Source organism: Hyla sarda, chromosome 8 (genome assembly GCF_029499605.1).
Source record: "Hyla sarda isolate aHylSar1 chromosome 8, aHylSar1.hap1, whole genome shotgun sequence".
Lineage (NCBI taxonomy): Eukaryota > Metazoa > Chordata > Amphibia > Anura > Hylidae > Hyla > Hyla sarda.
This window is the reverse complement of record NC_079196.1, coordinates 173,984,392-174,005,950: the sequence shown is the minus strand read 5'-3', so window position 1 is coordinate 174,005,950 and position 21,559 is coordinate 173,984,392. Positions and strand designations below refer to the sequence as shown.

At 42.0% G+C, this 21,559-nt stretch overlaps 1 protein-coding gene across 2 annotated transcripts in view; it reads left to right on the top strand.

The window, feature by feature from the left end:
• The window catches only part of CRYM (crystallin mu), a 71,040-nt gene that overhangs the window by 19,648 nt on the left and 29,833 nt on the right, over positions 1–21,559 (top strand). For both annotated transcript variants that reach the window (XM_056536254.1, XM_056536253.1), the window contains 3 exons: positions 13,622–13,805; positions 15,895–16,016; positions 16,323–16,407. In XM_056536254.1, coding sequence (XP_056392229.1) covers positions 13,622–13,805; positions 15,895–16,016; positions 16,323–16,407 — 391 coding nt within the window. The remainder of the gene's footprint in view (positions 1–13,621; positions 13,806–15,894; positions 16,017–16,322; positions 16,408–21,559) is intronic.

The window sequence follows — 21,559 nt, the reverse complement described above, 5'->3', positions numbered from 1 at the left end:
ACACATTGCTTTCCACTGCTGAATCTCTAAGTGACAGCCTACAGAAGATGAGCTCTGTTTGCTGAAATGTAGAACAGATCATTTTCCGTTTTTTAGTATTGTCAGTTTTATTGCAACCTACATAAGATTTTTGGAGCCCCACAGAGAAATGTTATGGGTGTAAGTTGAGATCCTTTACATGATGACTTACTGCAAATGGTAAAGAGGGCATAAACTGTCAAAGGCTAAGTTTCAACTTGTTTTTTTGTCCTGCGTTTATGGGTTGAAAAAAAAACGCCTGAAAATGTTTTTTTCGGCCGTTTTTTCATTTGTGTGAAAATTGCACCTTGGCAGTTTTTATTGGTGCCCAAAATTTGGTGGGTACCAAAAAAAAAATAAAAAATACACAAAAAAAAGGATGCAGTAGTGATGGAAAAAATATGTATGTAACGAAATTTATATTTTTTTATAACTAAATTTCATTCATTTTTAATAAAGTGTGTGTGTTTCACTTTTTTTCTATATTTTTAAATTTTTTTAGGTAGTACTACTACTCCCAGCATGGAACAGACTGTTCTATGATGGGAGTAGTAGTACCTGTACTAATAGACATATCGCCCCGGGTGTCAGTCGTGACGCCCGATGCGATCATCCATAATATAGCAGAAATGCAGCTCTATACAGCACTCGCATCTCTGTGCTATACTTCGGCCAGTGATGTGAATAGAACATCACTCATTCATATTTTCCGCCCAGAGTGGTGATTGGTCAGATGGTTGCAGCCAATCACAGCTCTGAGGGAATTATGAATGAGTGATGTTCTATTCATATCACTGGCCGGAGTATAGTGCAGAGATGCGAGCGCAGGAGAAAGCCGCTCCATCTCTGTAATAGATAGGATGATCGCATCGGGTGTCAGTAGTGATACCCTCAGTGATCTGTTCTTACCTGCAGGTACTACTATTCTGAACATGGAGCACACTCTGCTCCATGCTGGGAGCTGTAGTACCTGCATTAATAGACAGATCGCAGCGAGTGTAATTTCTGACAACTGTTGCGATCTGTCTATTAATGCAGGTACTAAAGCTCCCAGCATGGAGTGTGCTCCATGTTGGGAGTAGTAGTACTTGCAGCTAAGGAAAGATCACAGCAGATGTCACTCCTGACACCCACTGTGATCCTCCTGTATAATGTATAGATGCGGGCGGCCGTCCTTCTCTGGTTCCCTGCACTGACATGTATATACACATATTCCTATTTCCCACAGAGAGTTGTGATTGGCTGGAACCATCTGGCCAATCACAGCTCTCTGCGAGAAATATGAATAGGTGTGTGTGTGTGTATATATATATATATATATATATATATATATATATATATATATATACGGCAGTGCAAGGGACCATAGAAGAGCGGCTGGCCGCATCTATACAACAGGAGGATCGCAAGGGGCGATCTGTCAATTAGTACAGGTACTACTACTCCCAGCATGGAACAGTGTGTTCCATGCTGGGAGTAGTAGTACTACCTAAAAAAAATGTAAAAAGCAAAGAAAGAAGTTAAAAACACACACACTACATTTTTATTATTGTCGGATGCATTTTTAGGTCCCTGCCCGCCCACATAAATTGATCCCTGTTTTAAAAATTTATAAAAATGTTGTTATAAAAAAGAAAAATTTCGTTAGATACAATTTTTTCCTTCACTATTGTATCTTTTTTTATTTTTTAATGGTACCCTACGAAATTTTATTAAAAAAAGGTATCTCCATCACTTTTTTGATGGAGATACCTTTTTTAGTTATAGTCCAAAAAAGAATAAAAACCGTCTGAAAAAACTCCAAAGTTAAAACCCACATATCGTTTTTCTTGGCGTTTTTTCACTCCCATAGACTTCTATAGGAGAAAAACGCCACGATTTTAACAAAAAAAATTAACACCAGTGGCTCAACATGCTGTGATTTTGGAAAACCGGCAAGGAGCTGAAAAACACCCAAAAAGAGTGAAAAAATTCCAAAAGGATAAAAAAAAAACGACAAAGTGAAAAACGTCAAGTGGAATAAGAATTTTGCGTTTTCTCATTGATTTACAGCTAACATCTGGCCGCAGCGTTTTTTGGCGGAAAAAACGCCATGCAGCAGAATTAGCATTTTTCTTGGCATTAAAAAAAAAAAAGTAGAAATTTAGCCAAACAGAGCCTAGTATTGTTCTGTGAAGTGTGCGACGTGCTGAATGATAACTGTGGCTAAACTATTACAGTATGTTCACACAACAGATTTTGCTGTTGTGAAATCCGAAACAGATACAGTATCTAAGGCATACCCTTCAACAGCAATTTTGGATACACGTTGGTCCCATCAGCAGGGCTAACCCATGTCCAGACTGCCTCATGCAGAATACACCCAGACAGCGACCTGTTTTTTTTTTTTACATGATATAGATTTCAGTGTTTAGTGTGAACTATGTTCCTATTAAAAATGATGGCAAGAAGAATCCACACAAAAAAAAAAGCATACAATTGCATAGGAAATTGCATAATGAGTGATTCCCTTATATATTGCTACCTATTATTATTATTATTATTATTATTCTGTCAGTGATTGGAAGCACTATGACTTCAGAGTAGCACCCTTACACATGCAATAAAAATATAATTTTGAGGCCTCATTTCATCATGACAGCGGCGGTTGTCGAGCCCTATGTGTGAATGGAGCAGTTGTGTGCTTGTGTGGCCACCAGTCCATTTACTTGGACCGACCGAGGGCTGCACCTGGCTATCTCTATCTGGTTCAATGTAGATAGTGAATAAAAGTGGCGGTTATCCAGGAGCACTACTGCTCTATAAATAGCAGAAAATAGAAAAGACAAAAACCACACTTGCGCTCAGGATGAGGACTGTATGGCATACAAATAGCAGGAAGGTATTCAAATCAACTCACTCCACAGTGGGGGGCCAGAGCACAATATACTGAACCCCCCTCCACGTCCGCCTCCTGCAAAGAGCTCAGATCCATGCTGATATAGGATCCTCCTCCGGTATTCACAGAACTCTCGGACACGGCCGGGGTTGGGAGAGACCGATTTATTTAAAACAAGTGTGAACAGCAACGCGTTTCAGGGGGATTTACACAAATACCCCCCATCCTCAGGCTAATACATACAATAACAGCATCACTTTTGGGAGATGCACATCCAGGGTATATGCCACCATTCAAGAGTGTATACGAACTTCCGGTCAGGTGGAATGCCTGTGCGTCCCACCTGGCGTCACAGTTATTGCCCATACTTAGCTGGCATCAGATTTTGGGGATCGACACTGCGCACTCTACTACCCTTAGTGGATCTTGCAAACAAGATGATGAAATTAAGGGCTATGTAACCTCTCTGCTTCACCGTATTGCTGCCTGCCGGGTTTGGGGTGTCGTGGGGTGTCTACCAAGGGTCTTCTCATGACCTCCCATGTACACCAAGTGAGTCCTGCTTTTGCCTTACTGTGGGGTAATTTATTGGATGAGCGCTGTCTACTTTTGTAACTTATTCTGCTCTACAGGGTGGGCCATTTATATGGATACACCTTAATAAAATGGGAGTGGTTGGTGATATCAACTTCCTGTTTGTGGCACATTAGTATATGTGAGGGGGGAAACTTTTCAAGATGGTTGGTGACCATGGTGCCCATTTTGAAGTTGGCCATTTTGAATCCAACTTTTGTTTTTTCAATAGGAAGAGGGTCATGTGACACATCAAACTTATTGGAAATTTCACAAGAAAAACAATGATGTGCTTGGTTTTAATGTAACTTTATTTTTTTCATGAGTTATTTACAAGTTTCTGACCACTTATAAAATGTGTTCAATGTGCTGCCTATTGTGCTGGATTGTCAATGCAACCCTCTTCTCCCACTCTTCACACACTGATAGCAACTCCGCAGGAGAAATGCTAGCACAGGCTTCCAGTATCCGTAGTTTCAGGTGCTGCAGAATGGGCAAAACAAAAATTGGAACTGGACCCTCTGTTTAGGCAGAAGATTTTTTTCAGTGATGAGGCAAACTTTTATGTGAATGGTGAAGTTAACAAACAAAACCACCGCTATTGGTCTGACACTAACCCACATTTGATAGATCTCTCCAAGACTGTTGGAACACAAAAATTGATGGTATGGTGTAGTATATGGGGTACAAAGATAGTGGGGGCATTCTTCATCAATGGAAACCTCAAGGCCACTGGATATGCGAAATTGCTACATGATGATGTGTTTCCCTCTTTATGCACTGAAGCTGGCACATTACCTGAGTTTTTCCAGCATGATGGTGCACAACCACATTATGGGTGTCAGGTCCGAGCATTCCTAGATGAACAGTTTCCTGGAAAGTGGATTGGTCGTCCTGGGCCAGTTGAATGGCCCCCAAGGTCTCCCGATCTGACCCCCTTAAACTTTTATCTTTCTGGTCATTTGAAGGCAATTGTCTATGCTGTGAAGATACGAGATGTGCAGCACCTGAAACTATGGATACTGGAAGCATGTGCTAGCATTTCTCCTGCGGTGTTGCTATCAGTGTGTGAAGAGTGGGAGAAGAGGGTTGCATTGACAATCCAACACAATGGGCAGCACACTGAACACATTTTATAAGTGGTCAGAAACTTGTAAATAACTCATGAAAGAATAAAGTTACGTTAAAACCAAGCAGATCAATGTTTTTCTTGTGAAATTCCCAATAAGTTTGATGTGTCACATGACCCTCTTCCTATTGAAAAAACAAAAGTTGGATTCAAAATGGCCACCATGGTCACCACCCATCTTGAAAAGTTTCCCCCCTCACATATACTAATGTATCACAAACAGGAAGTTAATATCACCAACCATTCCCATTTTATTAAGGTGTATCCATATAAATGGCCCACCATGTATAAATAGGTGATAAATGTTACTGGACAAACTTCTTTAGGGTAGGGTCACACGTAACACATCCACCGGTGACCCGACCCATACTGAGGTTTTTCATGCAAAAACGCAGATCAAAAATGCCCATTCTGCCGCACAGCGTTTTTTCTGTGAAAAAATGCTGTGGCCAGATGTTAGCTGCAAGTCAACAGTGAACTGCAAAATGACAGATCCACTTGACGTTTTTCAGGTTTTTTTTTTTTTTAATCCTTTGGGCGTTTTTCAGCTCTTTTTGGCTCCTTGGCATTTTTTAAAAAACAACTTCTTGTTGAGACTTTTTTTGGCAGAAAATCTTGGCGTTTTTTTTACTCCCATGGACTTCTATGGGAGGAAAACGCCAAGAAAAATGACGTAGGTTTTAACTTTTGAGTTTTTGCAAGGCGTTTTTTTTTTTTTTTTTGGACTTAAGTGATCCAAAAAAGTGATGGAGTTACCTTTTTATTAATAAAATTTCGTAGGTTACCATAAAAAAAATAACAAAAAAGATACAGTAGTGATGGATGTTACGCCGAGCGCTCCGGGTCCCTGCTCCTCCCCGGAGCGCTCGCGGCGTTCTTCAGTGTGCAGTGCTCCGGTCAGACCCGCTGACCGGGAGCGCTGCTCTGTTATTACCGGTGGGGATGCGATCCACGTGGCAGGACATGCCCGCCCGCGGGTCACATCCCAGTCCTCTCACCTGCTAGAGAGCGGCCCCGCTCTCTAGAGCGCGCGCGCGCGCCGGCTCTCTGAAATTTAAAGGGCCAGTGCACCACTAATTGGTGCCTGGCCCAATCAGTGCTAATCACTCCCTAACATATAAAAACCCACTTCCCCTTCCTGTCCTTGCCGGATCTTGTTGCCTAGTGCCCTGAGAAAGCGTTCTGTGTGTTCCCAAGCCTGTGTATCCAGACCCTTGCCGTTGCCCCTGACTACGAACCTTTGCCGCCTGCCTTGATCTTTTGCTACGTCCGACCTTGCCTTCGCCTTGTCCTTGTGTACTACGCCTATCTCAGCTGTTAGTGAGGTTGAGTCGCTATCGGGGGATACAACATGGGATTTACCGCCGCAGCAAGTCCATCCCGCCTTGCGGCGGGCTCTGGTGAAAACCAGTAACTTATTAGAACCGGTCCCCTGGTACGGCCCAAGCCATCGCCTCACTAACGCAGAGGATCCACTACCCGCTTCCAGTCCGGTCCCTGACAGTAGATCCGGCCATGGATCCCGCTGAGGTACCACTGCCAAGCCTCGCTGACCTCGCCACCGTGATCACCCAGCAGTCCCAGCAGATCGCTCAACAAGGACAGCAGCTGTCACAGTTGACTGTTATGTTCCAGCAGCTTCTACCTCCACAGCAGCAACCATCTCCTCCACCAGCTCCAGCATCTCCTCCACAGCGAGCAGCCGCCTCCACGCCCAGAGTCTGCCTTTCTCTACCTGACAAGTTTGATGGGGATTCTAAGCTCTGCCGTGGGTTCCTGACCCAGTATTCGCTGCACCTGGAGATCATGTCGGACCACTTTTCCACTGAACGGTTTAAGGTGGCATTTGTGGTCAGTCTACTATCTGGAAAGGCCTTGTCCTGGGCCACACCGCTTTGGGACCGCAACGATCCTGCTACTGCTACCATCCAGTCCTTTTTCACCGAACTACGCAGTGTCTTTGAGGAACCTGCCCGTGCCTCTTCCGCTGAAACAGCCCTGCTAAACCTCGTCCAAGGAGACTCTACAGTGGGCGAATATGCCGTACAGTTCCGTACTCTGGCCTCTGAGTTGGCCTGGAATAATGAGGCTCTCTGCACGACCTTCAAGAAAGGTTTATCCAGCCACATCAAGGATTGTCTGGCCGCACGAGAGATACCTTCTTCCCTGTCTGATCTCATTCATTTGGCTACCCGCATTGATATGCGCTACATTGAAAGATGCCAGGAGCTTCGCCAAGAAAAAGATCTTGTTCGCACCAGGCGTAATCCGCGCCTGGCTCCTCTCTTTCAGCATCCTTTGCAATCTGTTACTGTGCATTCCGCCGAGGAGGCCAAGCAAGTGGACCGGTCTCGCCTGAACCAACAAGAGAGGACTCGCTGTAGGAACGAGAACTTGTGTCTATACTGTGCGAGCTCTGAGCATTTCTTAAAGGACTGTCCTCTTCGTCCTCCGCTTCAGGGAAACGCGTGCACCTAGTGAACGTGGGAGAGGCGTTACTAGGTGTGAATTCTTCCTCTCCACGTCTTACTATTCCAATACGGATTTCCTTGCCCACTAAGTCCTCCTTCTCTGCTGTGGCCTTTCTGGACTCTGGTTCAGCAGGAAATTTCATTGAGGCCTCACTCATCAACAAGTACAATATTCCTGTTATCCGTCTCGTCAAACCTCTCTTCATTGCCTCGGTGAATGGAGAGAGACTGGTCTGCACCGTGCGTTGTCGCACTGAACCCCTGCTCATGAACATTGGAGTTCACCATCTTGAAAATATAGAATTTTTCATATTGCCCAATTGTACTTCAGAAATTCTTCTTGGCTTGCCCTGGCTCCAGCGGCACGCACCTATCCTCGACTGGACCACTGGGGACATTAAGAGGTGGGGACCTTCCTGCCACCAGCGATGTCTTAAGTCGGTTCCTGTCAATCAAATCTCCATCGCTCTTCCATTGCCAGGTCTTCCTAAGGCCTATCAGGACTATTCGGACGTCTTTTGTAAAAAAGCAAGCAGAGGTCTTACCTCCACATAGACCCTATGACTGCCCTATCGACTTGCTCCCTCGTACCACACCACCCGTGGTAGGATTTACCCACTTTCTGCCCCGGAAACACAAGCCATGACAGAGTACATTCAGGAAAACCTCAAAAGAGGTTTTATCCGGAAATCTTCTTCTCCAGCCGGAGCTGGATTTTTCTTCGTTGCCAAAAAAGATGGATCTCTACGCCCCTGTATTGACTACCGCGGTCTTAATAAAATTACAGTAAAAAATCGCTATCCTCTGCCTCTCATCTCCGAACTCTTTGACCGACTGCGGGGAGCTAAGATTTTCACCAAACTTGATCTAAGGGAGCGCATATAACCTCATCCGAATTCGTGCAGGTGATGAATGGAAAACCGCCTTCAATACTAGAGATGGTCACTTTGAATATCTTGTTATGCCCTTTGGACTTTGCAACGCCCCAGCAGTCTTTCAGGACTTTGTTAATGAGATCTTTCGGGACATGCTGTATTCCTGTGTGGTAGTCTACCTTGATGACATCCTCATTTTTTCCTCCAACCTAGAGGAACATCGCCTTCATGTCCGTCAAGTCCTTCAGCGACTACATCAAAATCATCTTTACGCCAAAATTGAGAAATGTCTATTTGAACACAGCAGTCTCCCCTTCCTGGGATACATTGTGTCCGGTCAAGGTCTTCAAATGGACCCTGATAAGCTATCGGCGGTAGTAGATTGGCCTCGTCCCACTGGCCTACGAGCTATCCAAAGATTTCTCGGATTTGCAAATTATTATCGTCAATTTATTCCCCACTTCTCCACCATCGTTGCTCCTATTGTAGCACTGGCTAAGAAAAATGCTAATCCAAAATCCTGGCCACCTTTAACCACCTCAAAGCCGCCTTCTGCTCTGCTCCAGTCTTGTCCAGATCAGATCCTCTGAAACCCTTCTTCCTCGAGGTTGACGCCTCCTCAGTTGGAGGCGGAGCTGTTCTCCTACAAAAATCCGCTAAAGGAAAAAATACCACTTGCGGATTTTTCTCCAAAACCTTGTCTCCTCCCGCCAAGATGATTGGGTCGACCTTCTGTCGTGGATGAATTAACCCGGGTCTTCTCCTCTATCTGGAAGGAGACTCATAAGTCGCTCTTACTGGCTTCTTCTCGTATGAAGAGACATGTGGATAAAAAGAGAAGAACTCCTCCTGTCTTTGTCCCTGGTGACAAAGTGTGGCCCTCTGCCAAATACATACGGTTTCGTGTCCCTAGCTACAAGTTGGGTCCTCGTTACCTCGGGCCATTTAAAATTAAAAACCAAATCAATTCTGTCTCCTACAAGCTCCACCTTCCTTCTTCTCTTCGTATTCCTAACTCTTTCCATGTATCTCTTCTCAAACCTCTTAAACTTAACCGTTATTCTCCCAAGGTCACTGTTCCTGCTCCTGTTTCTGGCTCCTCTGATGTCTTCTCTGTCAAAGAGATCCTCGCCTCCAAGATCGTCCGAGGTAAAAGATTTTTTTTAATTGATTGGGAGAATTGTGGTCCAGAAGAGAGGTCCTTGGAACCTGAGGCCAACATTCTGGACAAAGAGCTTGTCCGCAGATTCCTGGGCTCCAAAAAGAGGGGGAGACCAAAGGGGGGGGCACTGTTACGCCGAGCGCTCCGGGTCCCTGCTCCTCCCCGGAGCGCTCGCGGCGTTCTTCAGTGTGCAGCGCTCCGGTAAGACCCGCTGACCAGGAGCCCTGCTCTGTTATTACCGGTGGGGATGCAATCCGCGTGGCTCTCTAGGGCGCGCGTGCGCCGGCTCGCTGAAATTTAAAGGGCCAGTGCACCACTAATTGGTGCCTGGCCCAATCAGTGCTAATCACTCCCTAAACCCACTTCCCCTTCCCGTTCTTGCCGGATCTTGTTGCCTAGTGCCCTGAGAAAGCGTTCTGTGTGTTCCCAAGCCTGTGTATCCAGACCCTTGCCGTTGCCCCTGACTACGAACCTTTGCCGCCTGCCTTGACCTTTTGCTATGTCTGACCTTGCCTTCGCCTTGTCCTTGTGTACTACGCTTATCTCAGCTGTTAGTGAGGTTGAGTCGCTATTGGGGCATAAGACCTGGGAATTACCGCTGCAGCAAGTCCATCCCGCCTTGCGGCGGGCTCTGGTGAAAACCAGTAACTTCTTAGAACCGGTCCCCTGGTACAGCCCACGTCATCGCCTCACTAACACAGAGGATCCACTACCCGCTTCCAATTCCGGTCCCTGACAATGGAATTAGTTATCTTTTACAAAATCTTTTTTATAACAACATTTTTATTAATTTTTAAACCAGGATCAATTTATGTGGGCAGGCAGGGAACTAAAAATGTAGCCGACAATAATAAAAATTTAGAAAGGGGCCATTTAAATGTAAAAATGATATGTTTGTTTAATTTTGTTAAACTTTTTATTAATAATGTATTTTAATAATGTGTTAAAGTGTGTATGTTTTTAACTTTAACTTTTTTCCTTTATTTTTTAATTTTTTTAGGTAGTACTACTACTCCCAGCATGGAGCACACTGTTCCATGAAGGGAGTAGTAGTACATGTTCTAATTGACACATAGCCCCGGATGTCACTCATGACACTCGTTGCGTTCCTCCTGTATAATCTGTAGATGCAGGCGGCCGGCCGCTCTTCTATGTTCCCCTATACTGCCGTATATATACACCTATTCATATTTTCTGCAGAGAGCTGTGATTGGCCGGATGGTTCCAGACAATCATAACTCTCTGTGGTAAATAGGAATATGTGCATATATACGTCAGTGCAGGGGACCATAGAAGAGCGGCCATCCGCCCGCATCTATACATTATACAGGAGGATCTGCGATTTTTCTACGGTATTAATGCAGGTACTACAGCTCCCAGCATGGAGCTATGTTAGGAGCAGTAGTACCTGCAGTTAAGGACAGATCACAGCGGGTGTCACTCCTGACACCCGATGTGATCATCCTATCTATTGCAGAGATGCGGAGCAGCTCTCTACAGCGCATCTCTGCCCTATGCTCCGGCAGGCCAGTGATATGAATAGAACATCACTCATTCATATTTCCCCTTGAGAGCGGTGATTGGCTGCCACCATCCGACCAATCCCCACTCTGGGGGGAAAATAAGAATGAGTGATGTGAATTTCTATTCCCATCAATGGACGGCCGTAGTATAGAGCAGAGATGCGAGCGCTGTATAGAGCCGCTCCAGATCTCTAAAATAGATAGGACGATTGCATTGGGTTTCAGGGGTGACACCTGTGGAAATCTGTCTATTAGTACAGGTACTACTACTCTCATCATGGACCATGCTGGGAGTAGTGGTACAACTTAAAAAATGTAAAAAACAGAGGGAAAAAAGTGGAACACATACACTTTATTAAACACATTATTAAAATACATTACTAATAAAAATTTTAAATAAATTCATTATAAAAAATATAATATTTTTACATTTAAATGGCCACTTTCTACATTTTTATTATTAGGTCCCTGCCCACCAACATAAATTGGTCCCTGTTTAAAAATGAATTAAAATTTAGTATAAAAAAAAAAAATTTCGATAAATTCTTTCCATCCCTACTGCATCCTTTATTTTTTAATTTTTTTTTATTTTTTGGGGGGACAAGCATGTTCAGAGGAGTTAATGGAATCTTTCTGTGCCTCGTCTTAAAGGATCTAACTTCTGACCACAAGTTGTTACATTTTAAACCCTCCCACAAAGCGTGGAGCGATCTGCTTTTTTCTAGAGAGCATGTTGGACAGTTGAGAAGATAGTGTGTAGGGGCCTCTACTATTTTTACCTAACTCCATGCATGTTACTAGAAACCATATCATGACATTACTATAGAGTTTGGGGAGAAAAAGAATGTTGTATTCCTTTAAAGCACAGGGGGATATATTCAAAAACTTGTTAAGTTTTACTTATACAAGGCAGTCTAATATTTTGCCAGATATTTTGAACAGTGACTGAAAATCTGGCGCATCTTACACTGTGTGCTCAGTCCACACCACCTCTTAGGTCTTGTTGTTAAGGAGGTTTTTTTTTTTTTTTTGTGTTCCAGACTTTTGAAAATGTGGTGCACATTAAGGGTGTGTTCACACGTACAGGATCCTGCGCAGATTTGATGCACAGGATTTGTAACTGCAGATTAGAAGCCGTGCTCAGTCATTTAGTTTACATTGAAATCTGCAGCAGAAAATCCTGTGCATCAAATCCTGTGCATCAAATCTGCGTACGTGTGAACGTATCCTAAAGGAGATATATCATGGGGGGAAAAACTTATTCCCTATCCAACAGAGAGAGGATACATTTATCATGGGGGTCCGACTGCTGGGACCCCCTGCTAGGACCCCCTGCGATCCCTTGTACGGGGTCCTGCTCTCCCCAGGAGATGTGCGTCACGACCCCCACACGAAGCGGGGCCTGCCACGGCCACTCCATATATCTCTATGGGAGTGCCAGAGATAGCTGAACGGCTTTCCCGATAGACATATATGGAAGGGGCGCAGCAGCCCCCACTTTGTGCGGGGGACGTGATGAGCCACTCTTGGGGACAGCCAGGGCCCCGTACTTTTTTTCCCCATGTTACTTCTCCTTTAAGCCCCACCCTTTTTAAATAGATTAACCTTTTCAACAAATCTGGCGCAGTTTACACACAAGGGGGTTTGAATAATCCCCCCCAATGTTATCTCATCTGATCTGGGTTGCACAGCACATTGTAGAGCATAAGATAACTAGTGAATTGTGCTGGGAATATCACAACCCTACTAGTGTAATAATTCTCAGCTCAGTAAAGAAAGTATACATTAGCTAGAAAAAAAGAATTCATATCCTTGACATAAGACAAGATAAATATATACATATACATTTTTTAATCATTCAGATATCATACTAAACATTAATATAATTCAAACGTTGTCACTCAGACAGCTTTGTCACTCAAGTCAGGTTTAGTGAACATATCTCATCCGTCATCATACACTGATAGGTCCTGCCTGGTAATTTTCACCTGTACACCTGCTTCTATTCACAACTAGCTCTGACATCTTGACAGCAATGTTATACATGGTCTTGATAAAATGCTGGAAATTTTTGATTTCTCTTATTTCTCAGAAACTGGAATTTCTTTCATAGTGAAGTGTAGTAAAGGAAATTGTAATTGATAATGTAACTGGACAACTAGATAAAAGATATCTAGCTAACCTTTTTATGTATTTCTTACATTTCACACCGTAGTGTGCTTTGAGCTAACCCCTTTTGGTGTTTTAGTTTTGCATGTTATTTACATTGTAACTGCAAGTGGTTTTTATCTCCGAGACACACAGGGAAATTTACCCTGTAAAAAGGGCATTTATATTTTTCTGTTCAGATCTGTAAGTAGGATTTTCAGTGGTATCCAGAAAAGTCATCATGCAATGAATAGTGTTTTCCTTTAACGGGGTACCCCTCCCCTAGACATCTTCTCCCCTATTTGGATAGGGGATACGATGTCTGATCGTGGGGGTCCTGTCGCTGGGGATCCCCTGGATCTCTGCTGTGGCACCCCAGACATCCGGTGCCCAAGTGAACATCACTCCCTGCTGGATTTCTGGTGATGCAGGCGGAGGCTAGTGATGTCACAGTGACGTCACGGCCACACCCCTCAATGCAAGTCTATGGGAGGGGGCGTGACTGCCGTCATGCCCTGTCCCATAGACTTGCATTGAGGGGGCATGGTCGTGACATCACGAGCAGGGTGCGGCCGTGACGTCACGAGCCTCTGGCGCTAAGCAGCATGGAGATCGCTGGGATCCCCAGCATCGGGACCCCCGTGATCATACATCTTATCCCCTATCTTTTGGATAGGGGATAAGATGTCTAGGGGCGGAGTACCCCTTTAAGTCTGGGGGGTATATTCTCTTTTATAGTGATCAGACTGTTTTCCCAGTGGCAGTATTCTTTTATCAAAGCATAAAGCATAATCTTAAAACTACTGCTCATAATACACTTTTTTTTATTCTCCTTGCCACTAAGGTCAGGATTTGGAGCCGCACAAGAGATAAAGCTGAAAAATTTGCAAAATCTGTAGAAGGAAACATTCGTGTTTGTTCTACCGCCCAAGAAGCGGTGAATGATGCAGATGTGATTATCACAGCTACAATGTCTACAGAGCCGGTTCTTTTCGGGGATTGGGTCAAGCCGGGTGCACACATAAACGGTACAGTGTTAATACTGTTGTCTCCTGGGGAAAGTAATATAAAATGGAAAATAAGGAGACAGCAGTGTTCTGTAGCAGCAGTCAAACCCCTTCTGTGCCATTTGATGCTTTTGACAGTTTCTGATAAAGTATCATGATTTCAATAATGCTCTTCTTTGTATGTCTATGTTTCCAGTATGTCTATTGTTCAAAATACATGAACAGAGGTAAAGTTGTTATTTGCTGCTGTCTTTTTATTATAAGAATCTGTGAGGATCCAAGATGATGTCAATGATTTTATCTATTAACATTTCTATATGACATGCCAGAACTAATTTTTTTTAACCTTTTGCAAATGTTTTTTCTTTGCATGATATAGTGACTGGAATGGTGGTCAGGGATCGCTAAATGTCTCCAAGGTGCTTGTCACAGGTAGCTGCCAGGTTTTAGGAAGCTGAGATATGAGGAATCTAAGAATAGTTGAATCCCAAGCAGACCGTAGCTGCTGAGGACTTTGGTTTAGTCTGTTTTCAAGCCTGGATGTTTATGGAATGAGTTTGGGTGGTAGTGGGGCCTTTCTTTCCCTTTCTGGCCAGTCCAGGTTTTAATGCATTCAGTGCTATTTTGTATGGTAAAATGATGTACACTTTGACAAAAACCCAACTGACTTGATAATAGTTAATGAGGGTTATCCGGCATCATTGATGTCAGACATCAGCATTGTCATCGCTTTCATTACTCTGCTCTATGAGGATGCAGTAATGAAACTGAACAATGCAGGTGTCTAAATTGTGAGCAGGATCCTTGACAGCCATTGATGCAGGTCTAGAACACAAGTGCCCTCATAGCCAGTGACTAAGTCCAGCTTACTGCAGGGAGAGGAAGAAATCCTTGGTTGATCAGTTCGTCTCGTGAAGAACACCCTAAGCCGTAAACCATATCCTTATGACACTTAAGACTCAAGAGTCAGAATAATGTAAGAAGGGCTCTCATTCAGGCACTCATTCACTATGACAACAGCTCTTTAAATCAATGGCTGCCATATAATATTACATTCCCCTTGCAGCAGTGTGAGTGAAAGAGTAAAAAAAGAATGAAAACACAGGTTGAAGCATGAGAGATGGAAGTAAAGAAAGGGATAGAGAGACTGAGCTCTCAACTTAAAGAGGAACTTTGGTGGAAACAAGTAGAAAACAAATGTTTTCAAATCAACTGGTGCCTGAAAGTTAAACAGATTGGTAAATTACTTCTATTAAAATTTTTTAACCTTCCAGTACTTATCAGTTGCTGTATAAAACACAGACATTTTTTTGAATTTGTCTGTCTGACAACAGTGCTCTCTGCTGACACCCCTGTCCATGTCAGGCAGGGCTGTTTGAAGGAATTTGGGGGGCCCAAGCAAAATAGACATGGAAGCAGCATGACGTGAGCGAACGTCAATACGAGGCCGATGTGCGTAATTGTACAGCACTTCACTGGTGGCAGGGACGTCCTGAGTGAGGCAACTAAAGGTGAGCAGGGCACAAAAATAGAAGCCGGAGGCCGAGCGGCTTTAGTCTCTGCCTCCCGCTCCAGGCTCTCGCACTGCTGGCCCGGCCGGCCGACATGGCGAGCTGCCGAACCGGGATAGGGGCAGGAGGATGGGGATGGTGTTAGTGTTTTCAATTCCAGTAGTAAAGGACAGTTTAGAGTGCATATATGTAGCCACTATGAGAGAATATGAGTTTATTCAGAATGTAGTGCATTTTTAAGTGTCTTGTCAAATATTTTGATTTTGGGTTAAGTGGTGTGGGGGCAGTGTTGAGACCCCCCACAATCACAAGATATAGGCAGCTCTTTACTTCTCTCTCCACCTCACTGCTCCATCAGAATCACTGCAGGAGAAGGGCTACTTAGGCTTATAATGAAGCCTGTCTCAAGCCTGTCAGACTGAGTGGCAAGCCAGGGAATGAGGCACATGGACATGCGAGATCTAGGGATTGTGGAGGTTTTAGCACCAAGACCCCTACCAATCAAAACTTTTGATATTTCTGTGTGACATGTCAACATTTTTGTTAAGATGGGGGTAACTCTTTGCATAAAAAAAGATGTTTTTTATGTTTTGTTTCAGCTCTTGGTGCTTGCCGGCCAGACTGGAGAGAACTAGATGATACTCTTATGAAGAATTGTGTGTTGTATGTGGACACCAGGGAAGCCAGCCAAAAGGAGTCTGGGGATATTGTGCTATCTGGGGTAAGATCTCTTTACAAAAATTTTGTAGACAGCAGTGACTATGGAAGATGTTTACTTTCAAGTTATCTTATGATAAAACGGGTTGATGTCTGAAAATAATTCTTTAAATTTTGAGTTTAATATTACTGAGCACATTTTTTGTTATACTAGGGATACTTTTAAGCTGGTTGCCTGATTTGAATATGTATGGTAGTTGAGCGTTTCATATATTTTTTTCCATTGGTGACTTAGAAGCAGAAGAACACTTGAACATTCTTTTGATTTGTATATTTGTTTTAAACTTGCTGGTCTTCTTTTGTCATTTAGGCGTCCATTTTTGGTGAAATTGGTGAAATACTTAACGGAACAAAACCTGCTCTTTCAGATAAAACAACCGTTTTTAAGTCTGTAGGTAAGATACATATTTGGGGAAATGTGGCAGTAGTGTAAATCAAGATTATAAAAGTGGACACATTGTAAAAAATTAACAAAGTGGAAGGAGTTAAGAAATCTCTGACAAGCTGGGCAATCCTTTGTCCACTATAAGATGCTTTATTTTAGCACTGCTCAAACTTCTAGTCTAGGGGTATTTTTAGATGTCCTACATTGAGCTCAGCCCATATTTCCACACATCTACTCTTCAAGCACCTGCATATGCCCATGTATGTTATGTCTGGCATAAAGACACGTACAGTTGTGCTTAAAAGTTCGCATAAACTAGCAAAAATGTTGTAATTTTGGCATTGATTTAGAAAATATTACTGAATGTGCAAAAAAAAATTTTTTTTTTTTATTTAAGGAAAGGGATCACATAAAGCCATTTATTATCCTAAAGCCATTTATTATCACATAGTTGTTTGGCTCCTTTGGCTCCTTCAAAATGATAACATAAATCACCCAATTGGTCCTGATCAAAAGTTTACATACCCTTGAATGTTTGGACTTGCAGACATACATATGTTAAAACAGTAATTACAGGGGTTACTCCGGTGGAAAAACATTTTTTTTGTTTTTTAAATCAACTGGTGCAAGAAAGTTAAACAGATTTGTAAATTACATTGTTAAAAATCTTAATCCTTCCAGTACTTATCAGATGCTGTATGCTACAGAGAAAGTTGTTTTCTTTTTGAATTTCTTTTGTGTCTGACCACAGTGCTCTCTGCTGACACCTCTGTCCATGTCAGGAACTGCACAGAGAATGAGCAAATCCCCCTAGCAAACATGGACAGAGGTGTCAGCAGAGAGCACTGTGGTCAGACAGAATAGAAATTCAAAAAGAAAAGAACTTCATCTGGAACATACAGCAGCTTATAAGTACTGGAATTTTTTTTTAAATAGAAGTAATTTACAAATCTAAATAAATCTATTTTGCCCGACCTACAGGATTTTTAAAAAATAAGAAGAATAATTAAATTATTGAAAACCGTGCTTCAATTGTAATATATATTCTTTACTTTATTAAAATTATCAGTATCTAATAAACTATCTTCACACAGGGCCCTTGTGTGAAAAATAGAGTCCATAAATGTCACTAAATGGTTAACACAGGTTGTTGCCTGGTTATTTGATCTTAAAGGGTACCTCTCATCAAATAAACTTTTGATATATTTTAGATTAATGAATGTTGAATAACTTTCCAATAGCATGTTAATGAAAAATATGCTTATTTCTATTGTATTTTTCCCGATCAGTCCTGTCAGCAAGCATTTCTGACTCATGCTGGAGTCCTAAACACTCAGAGCTGCCAGCCTGCTTTGTTCACAGCCAAACAGGCTGTGAACAAAGCAGGCTGGCAGCTCTGAGTGTTCTCCTTTGTGAACAAAGCAGACTGGCAGCTCGTAGTGTTTAGGACTCCAGCATGAGTCTGAAATGCTTGCTGCCAGGACTGGTAGGGAGACCCCTAGTGGTCATTTCTTCAAAGTGGAAAATTAAATACAAAGAAGCATATTTTTTTATAACATGCAATTGTGAAGTTATTCTGCATACATTAATCTATAATATATCAAAAAAAATTTTGATGAGAGGTACCCTTTAAATGTTCAGATGTTTCAAAATGTTTCTGAATGTTCAGATATTTCAGAAATGTTTCAAAGTTATTACAAATGTAGCACTGTAGCCTAAGTGTAGAGCACTATAGCACAGGTGGCAGAATGTTTTAGGATACCAGCGATCCTCCCAGAGGTGCAGGAGTTGAGCGCTGGCTTGCCCTGGCAATGGCTGGTCTGGTCTGCGCCGGACCGATGGAGAGCCGCTCGCTGATGGTAGTACTCACTGCTGTTGGTAATTGGCAAAACCTCGTGGGGTCAGCGTGTGACGTCACTGGTAACCGGCTGGAGGCAAACGCTGGAGACAGAGGCTGGGACCAGAAGCTGTGCGTGCTCACTTGATGGAATAGGCTGGGCTACCGGGTAACGCCCGGAAATGGATAGCCGTAGCAATAACTGTTATGATGGCACAAATCCAAATTGATGTATTGGCGCTGTGTTCAGGATCAGTAGTGGCAGATAAAATCAGGACTAGACGCGTTTCAGGGCACTGGGGTCACGGCCCTTTCCTCAGTAGTCATGTTTGTTACTGTGAAGTGTCATCTTTTTATAGAGGCATGGATTTTCTATTTGCAAGAAACAGTAAAAACCTAAAATGGACCACTGGAGCGGGACATCCGGAATGACCATGGCGGCAGCCACACGCTAATCAGTGTGAATATCGCCCTGGTCGGCCGGCGGAACCGCTCACAGTGTAACAAATACTACACAGTGTGAACAGCATGCAACAAATATAGAAAACCAGAATGCGAAACAAGAAGCCGTCAGTAACAGCAGGCCGTAATATATTTCTAATGAACGGTACGGCCAGGAGATGGCTACCCCGAACGGCCAGGACGGCATCCACACATTGGACAGTGTGAACACCGTCCGGGCAGGGCAACGCAGCCACCTCCAGCTTTGGAAAACTATATGATATTGAAATAACATATATTACATTATCTATCCAATAATAGTGGAATAATCATAGTTATCAAGTAACAGTAGCAGGTTCGTAATAGCAATAATAATAATAAAAATGAAGATGAAAGTAAAAATAAAAATGCAAATAAAGATAGAAATAAAATTTTAATTAAAAATAAAAATAATTTAAATAATAAATCCAGGACAATCCTATACTGGAACTAGACATAAATTTCTGTTCAAAATACATAATAGTACTAATAAAAATAAAAACATATGATTATGGATAGACATAAGATAGGAAAGAGGATGCTAGAGAAAAATACAGTAGAAATGAGAAAATAAAAATAATAAATAAAAATAAAGATTGAGAAAAATAATAATAGAAATGAAATAATAAAAATAGAAATAGAAATAAAAATGAAAATAAAGATAGTAATACAATTAAAATGAGATTTGAAATAAGAGTAAAAATTTAAATAAAAATGAAATAATCCGGTAAATAAAAAATAACAATAGGAATAAAGAAATAATAAATTAACTATGGACAGGATAATAATGTGTGATATAAAACATGATATAAAAACACAAAGAATACAGCAGAGTTGTGATGCACCACAGGGGTTACAGTCGGCCATGAAGGGCACCCCCAGTAAACAGGGGCGTCCCACATGACCAAGTGCACCCACTATAAAAATCCAAACAGCTCAAAAGTGGAGTTTAATCCACCTGGTTCCAAGGTGGCAAATTCAAAGATCTTTTTGCTTTCTGCACGCGACATCTTTATCATATAGCTACCTCCCCTCCAATCTTTTTTTATTATTTGGAGACCTGTAAAGGAGAGGGAACTCAGATTGCTATTGTGTGTTGTGATAAAATGTGCTGAAAGTGGGTGTTTTAAATTCTTATTCTTGATGTTATTTAAATGCTCAGCAATTCACATTTTTAGAGTTTTTTTTGTACGTCCAATGTATTGTTTTCTACACTCACATTCTATGAGATATAGAACACCCTTAGTATTGCATGATATAAAGTCCTCTATTTTCCATTTGAAAGAGTTAGTACATGAATGAATTTCTGTTACTTTTTTTGGACCGTTTGTTTTATTACAATTAGCACAGGAGCCACAGTGAACAAAGCCCTTCATACTAAGCCCAGAGTCATTCTGTTTTTTCATGGTTGGTGGTTTGATGGATGGGGCCACTGAAATGCCCAAGTTGGGAGCTCGAGGATAGACAATTGGGGGATGTAATGGCAGTAGACCACCGATTTATTTTATGAATTTTTCTACTTTTTTGTAGGATTTATTGAATGTAATTACTATTTTTCCTCCAAAATCACTTCCAGGATAATTTTTTTTTCTTTTTCCATAAAAAATATGGACCTATCTAACTGTTTAACTGATTCAAGGGATTGTTCTAAGAGCTGACCAGGATAATTATTTTCTTTAAATTAATTGGTGAGATTGACAGCTTCCTCCAGGAATTTGTCTTCCTGTATACAATTTCTTTTTAATCTGCGAAACTGTCCTTTGGGGACATTCGCTAACCATCTGGGTAGATGACAGCTGTTATACCCTATATAGCTATTTCTAGCAGTGGGTTTTTGGTATGTGTTGCAGATTAATTTATCCCGGTCAGCTCTTATCTCTATATCCAAGAAATTGATCGTTTTTTAACTGATGGTGGATGGGAATTAGCCACCATACTTTCCTGACGAAGCTGGGGTGCCAGTGAAACGTTGGAAGGGCTGGCTAATTTTTGGTGATTTTAATAAGCAGTAGCCACCGGCTCCCAATAGGTAGGAGATTGAGCTTTCAAAATGCTCACTCTGTAGTATTCAAGAGCTTATAAAAGACAAGTACAGGAGTCAAGGAGTCCGGTGGCAACTGTGGTTTTAAAGTTAGTGGTGGTGTCATTACATCAACTTGTAGAATCACACAATTATGTATATTACAGTTTACATTTTAAATGGATTAATAAAAGGTACATTTTAAATTGGGGGGTACTTAGTTTAAGGGTTCCCCTAGGAGGGTTCCCCTAAAATTGTTGTGAGTAGATTGTTGTTTAATGAATGGGATGGCGCGTATTTTAGGCCCTTGTTAAGAAGAGATTCCTAGGCTAATGTCAATTTATAGTCACTCAAATTAATAATGGATGAATTATTTATTGTCTCCCTATTTTTTGTGGTGGTTGAATTTGGTTCATTGTGTCTATGTCTATATCTTCTGCTCACCCTCTTTTTTTCGGGGTTCCTACTATTTGTTGTGGTGCTGGGTGAATCTCTGCTGATACTATTTGTGCTTTCTGTGGAATTTTTGGGATCTGAATTATTGGTGTCTCCCTGCACTGTACTTGATTGTAATATTGCTTCTGTTGGTATTTGTTTTGGTATGGATATTTTTTTGTGTGATAGTTTTGGTATGAATTGTATGGACTGTTCTTTCTTTCCCCATATGGACGATGGGTGTATCTGTATGGAGAGTTCTTGTGATATTGTTCTCTTACATAATTAGTTTTTTTGTATTGTGGATTGACCCCTAAAAAATCTTTTTCTAGTGGGGCATATTTGTTTTGTGTGGGAATATTACATAGTTGTACCTCCTCTGCATTTTGT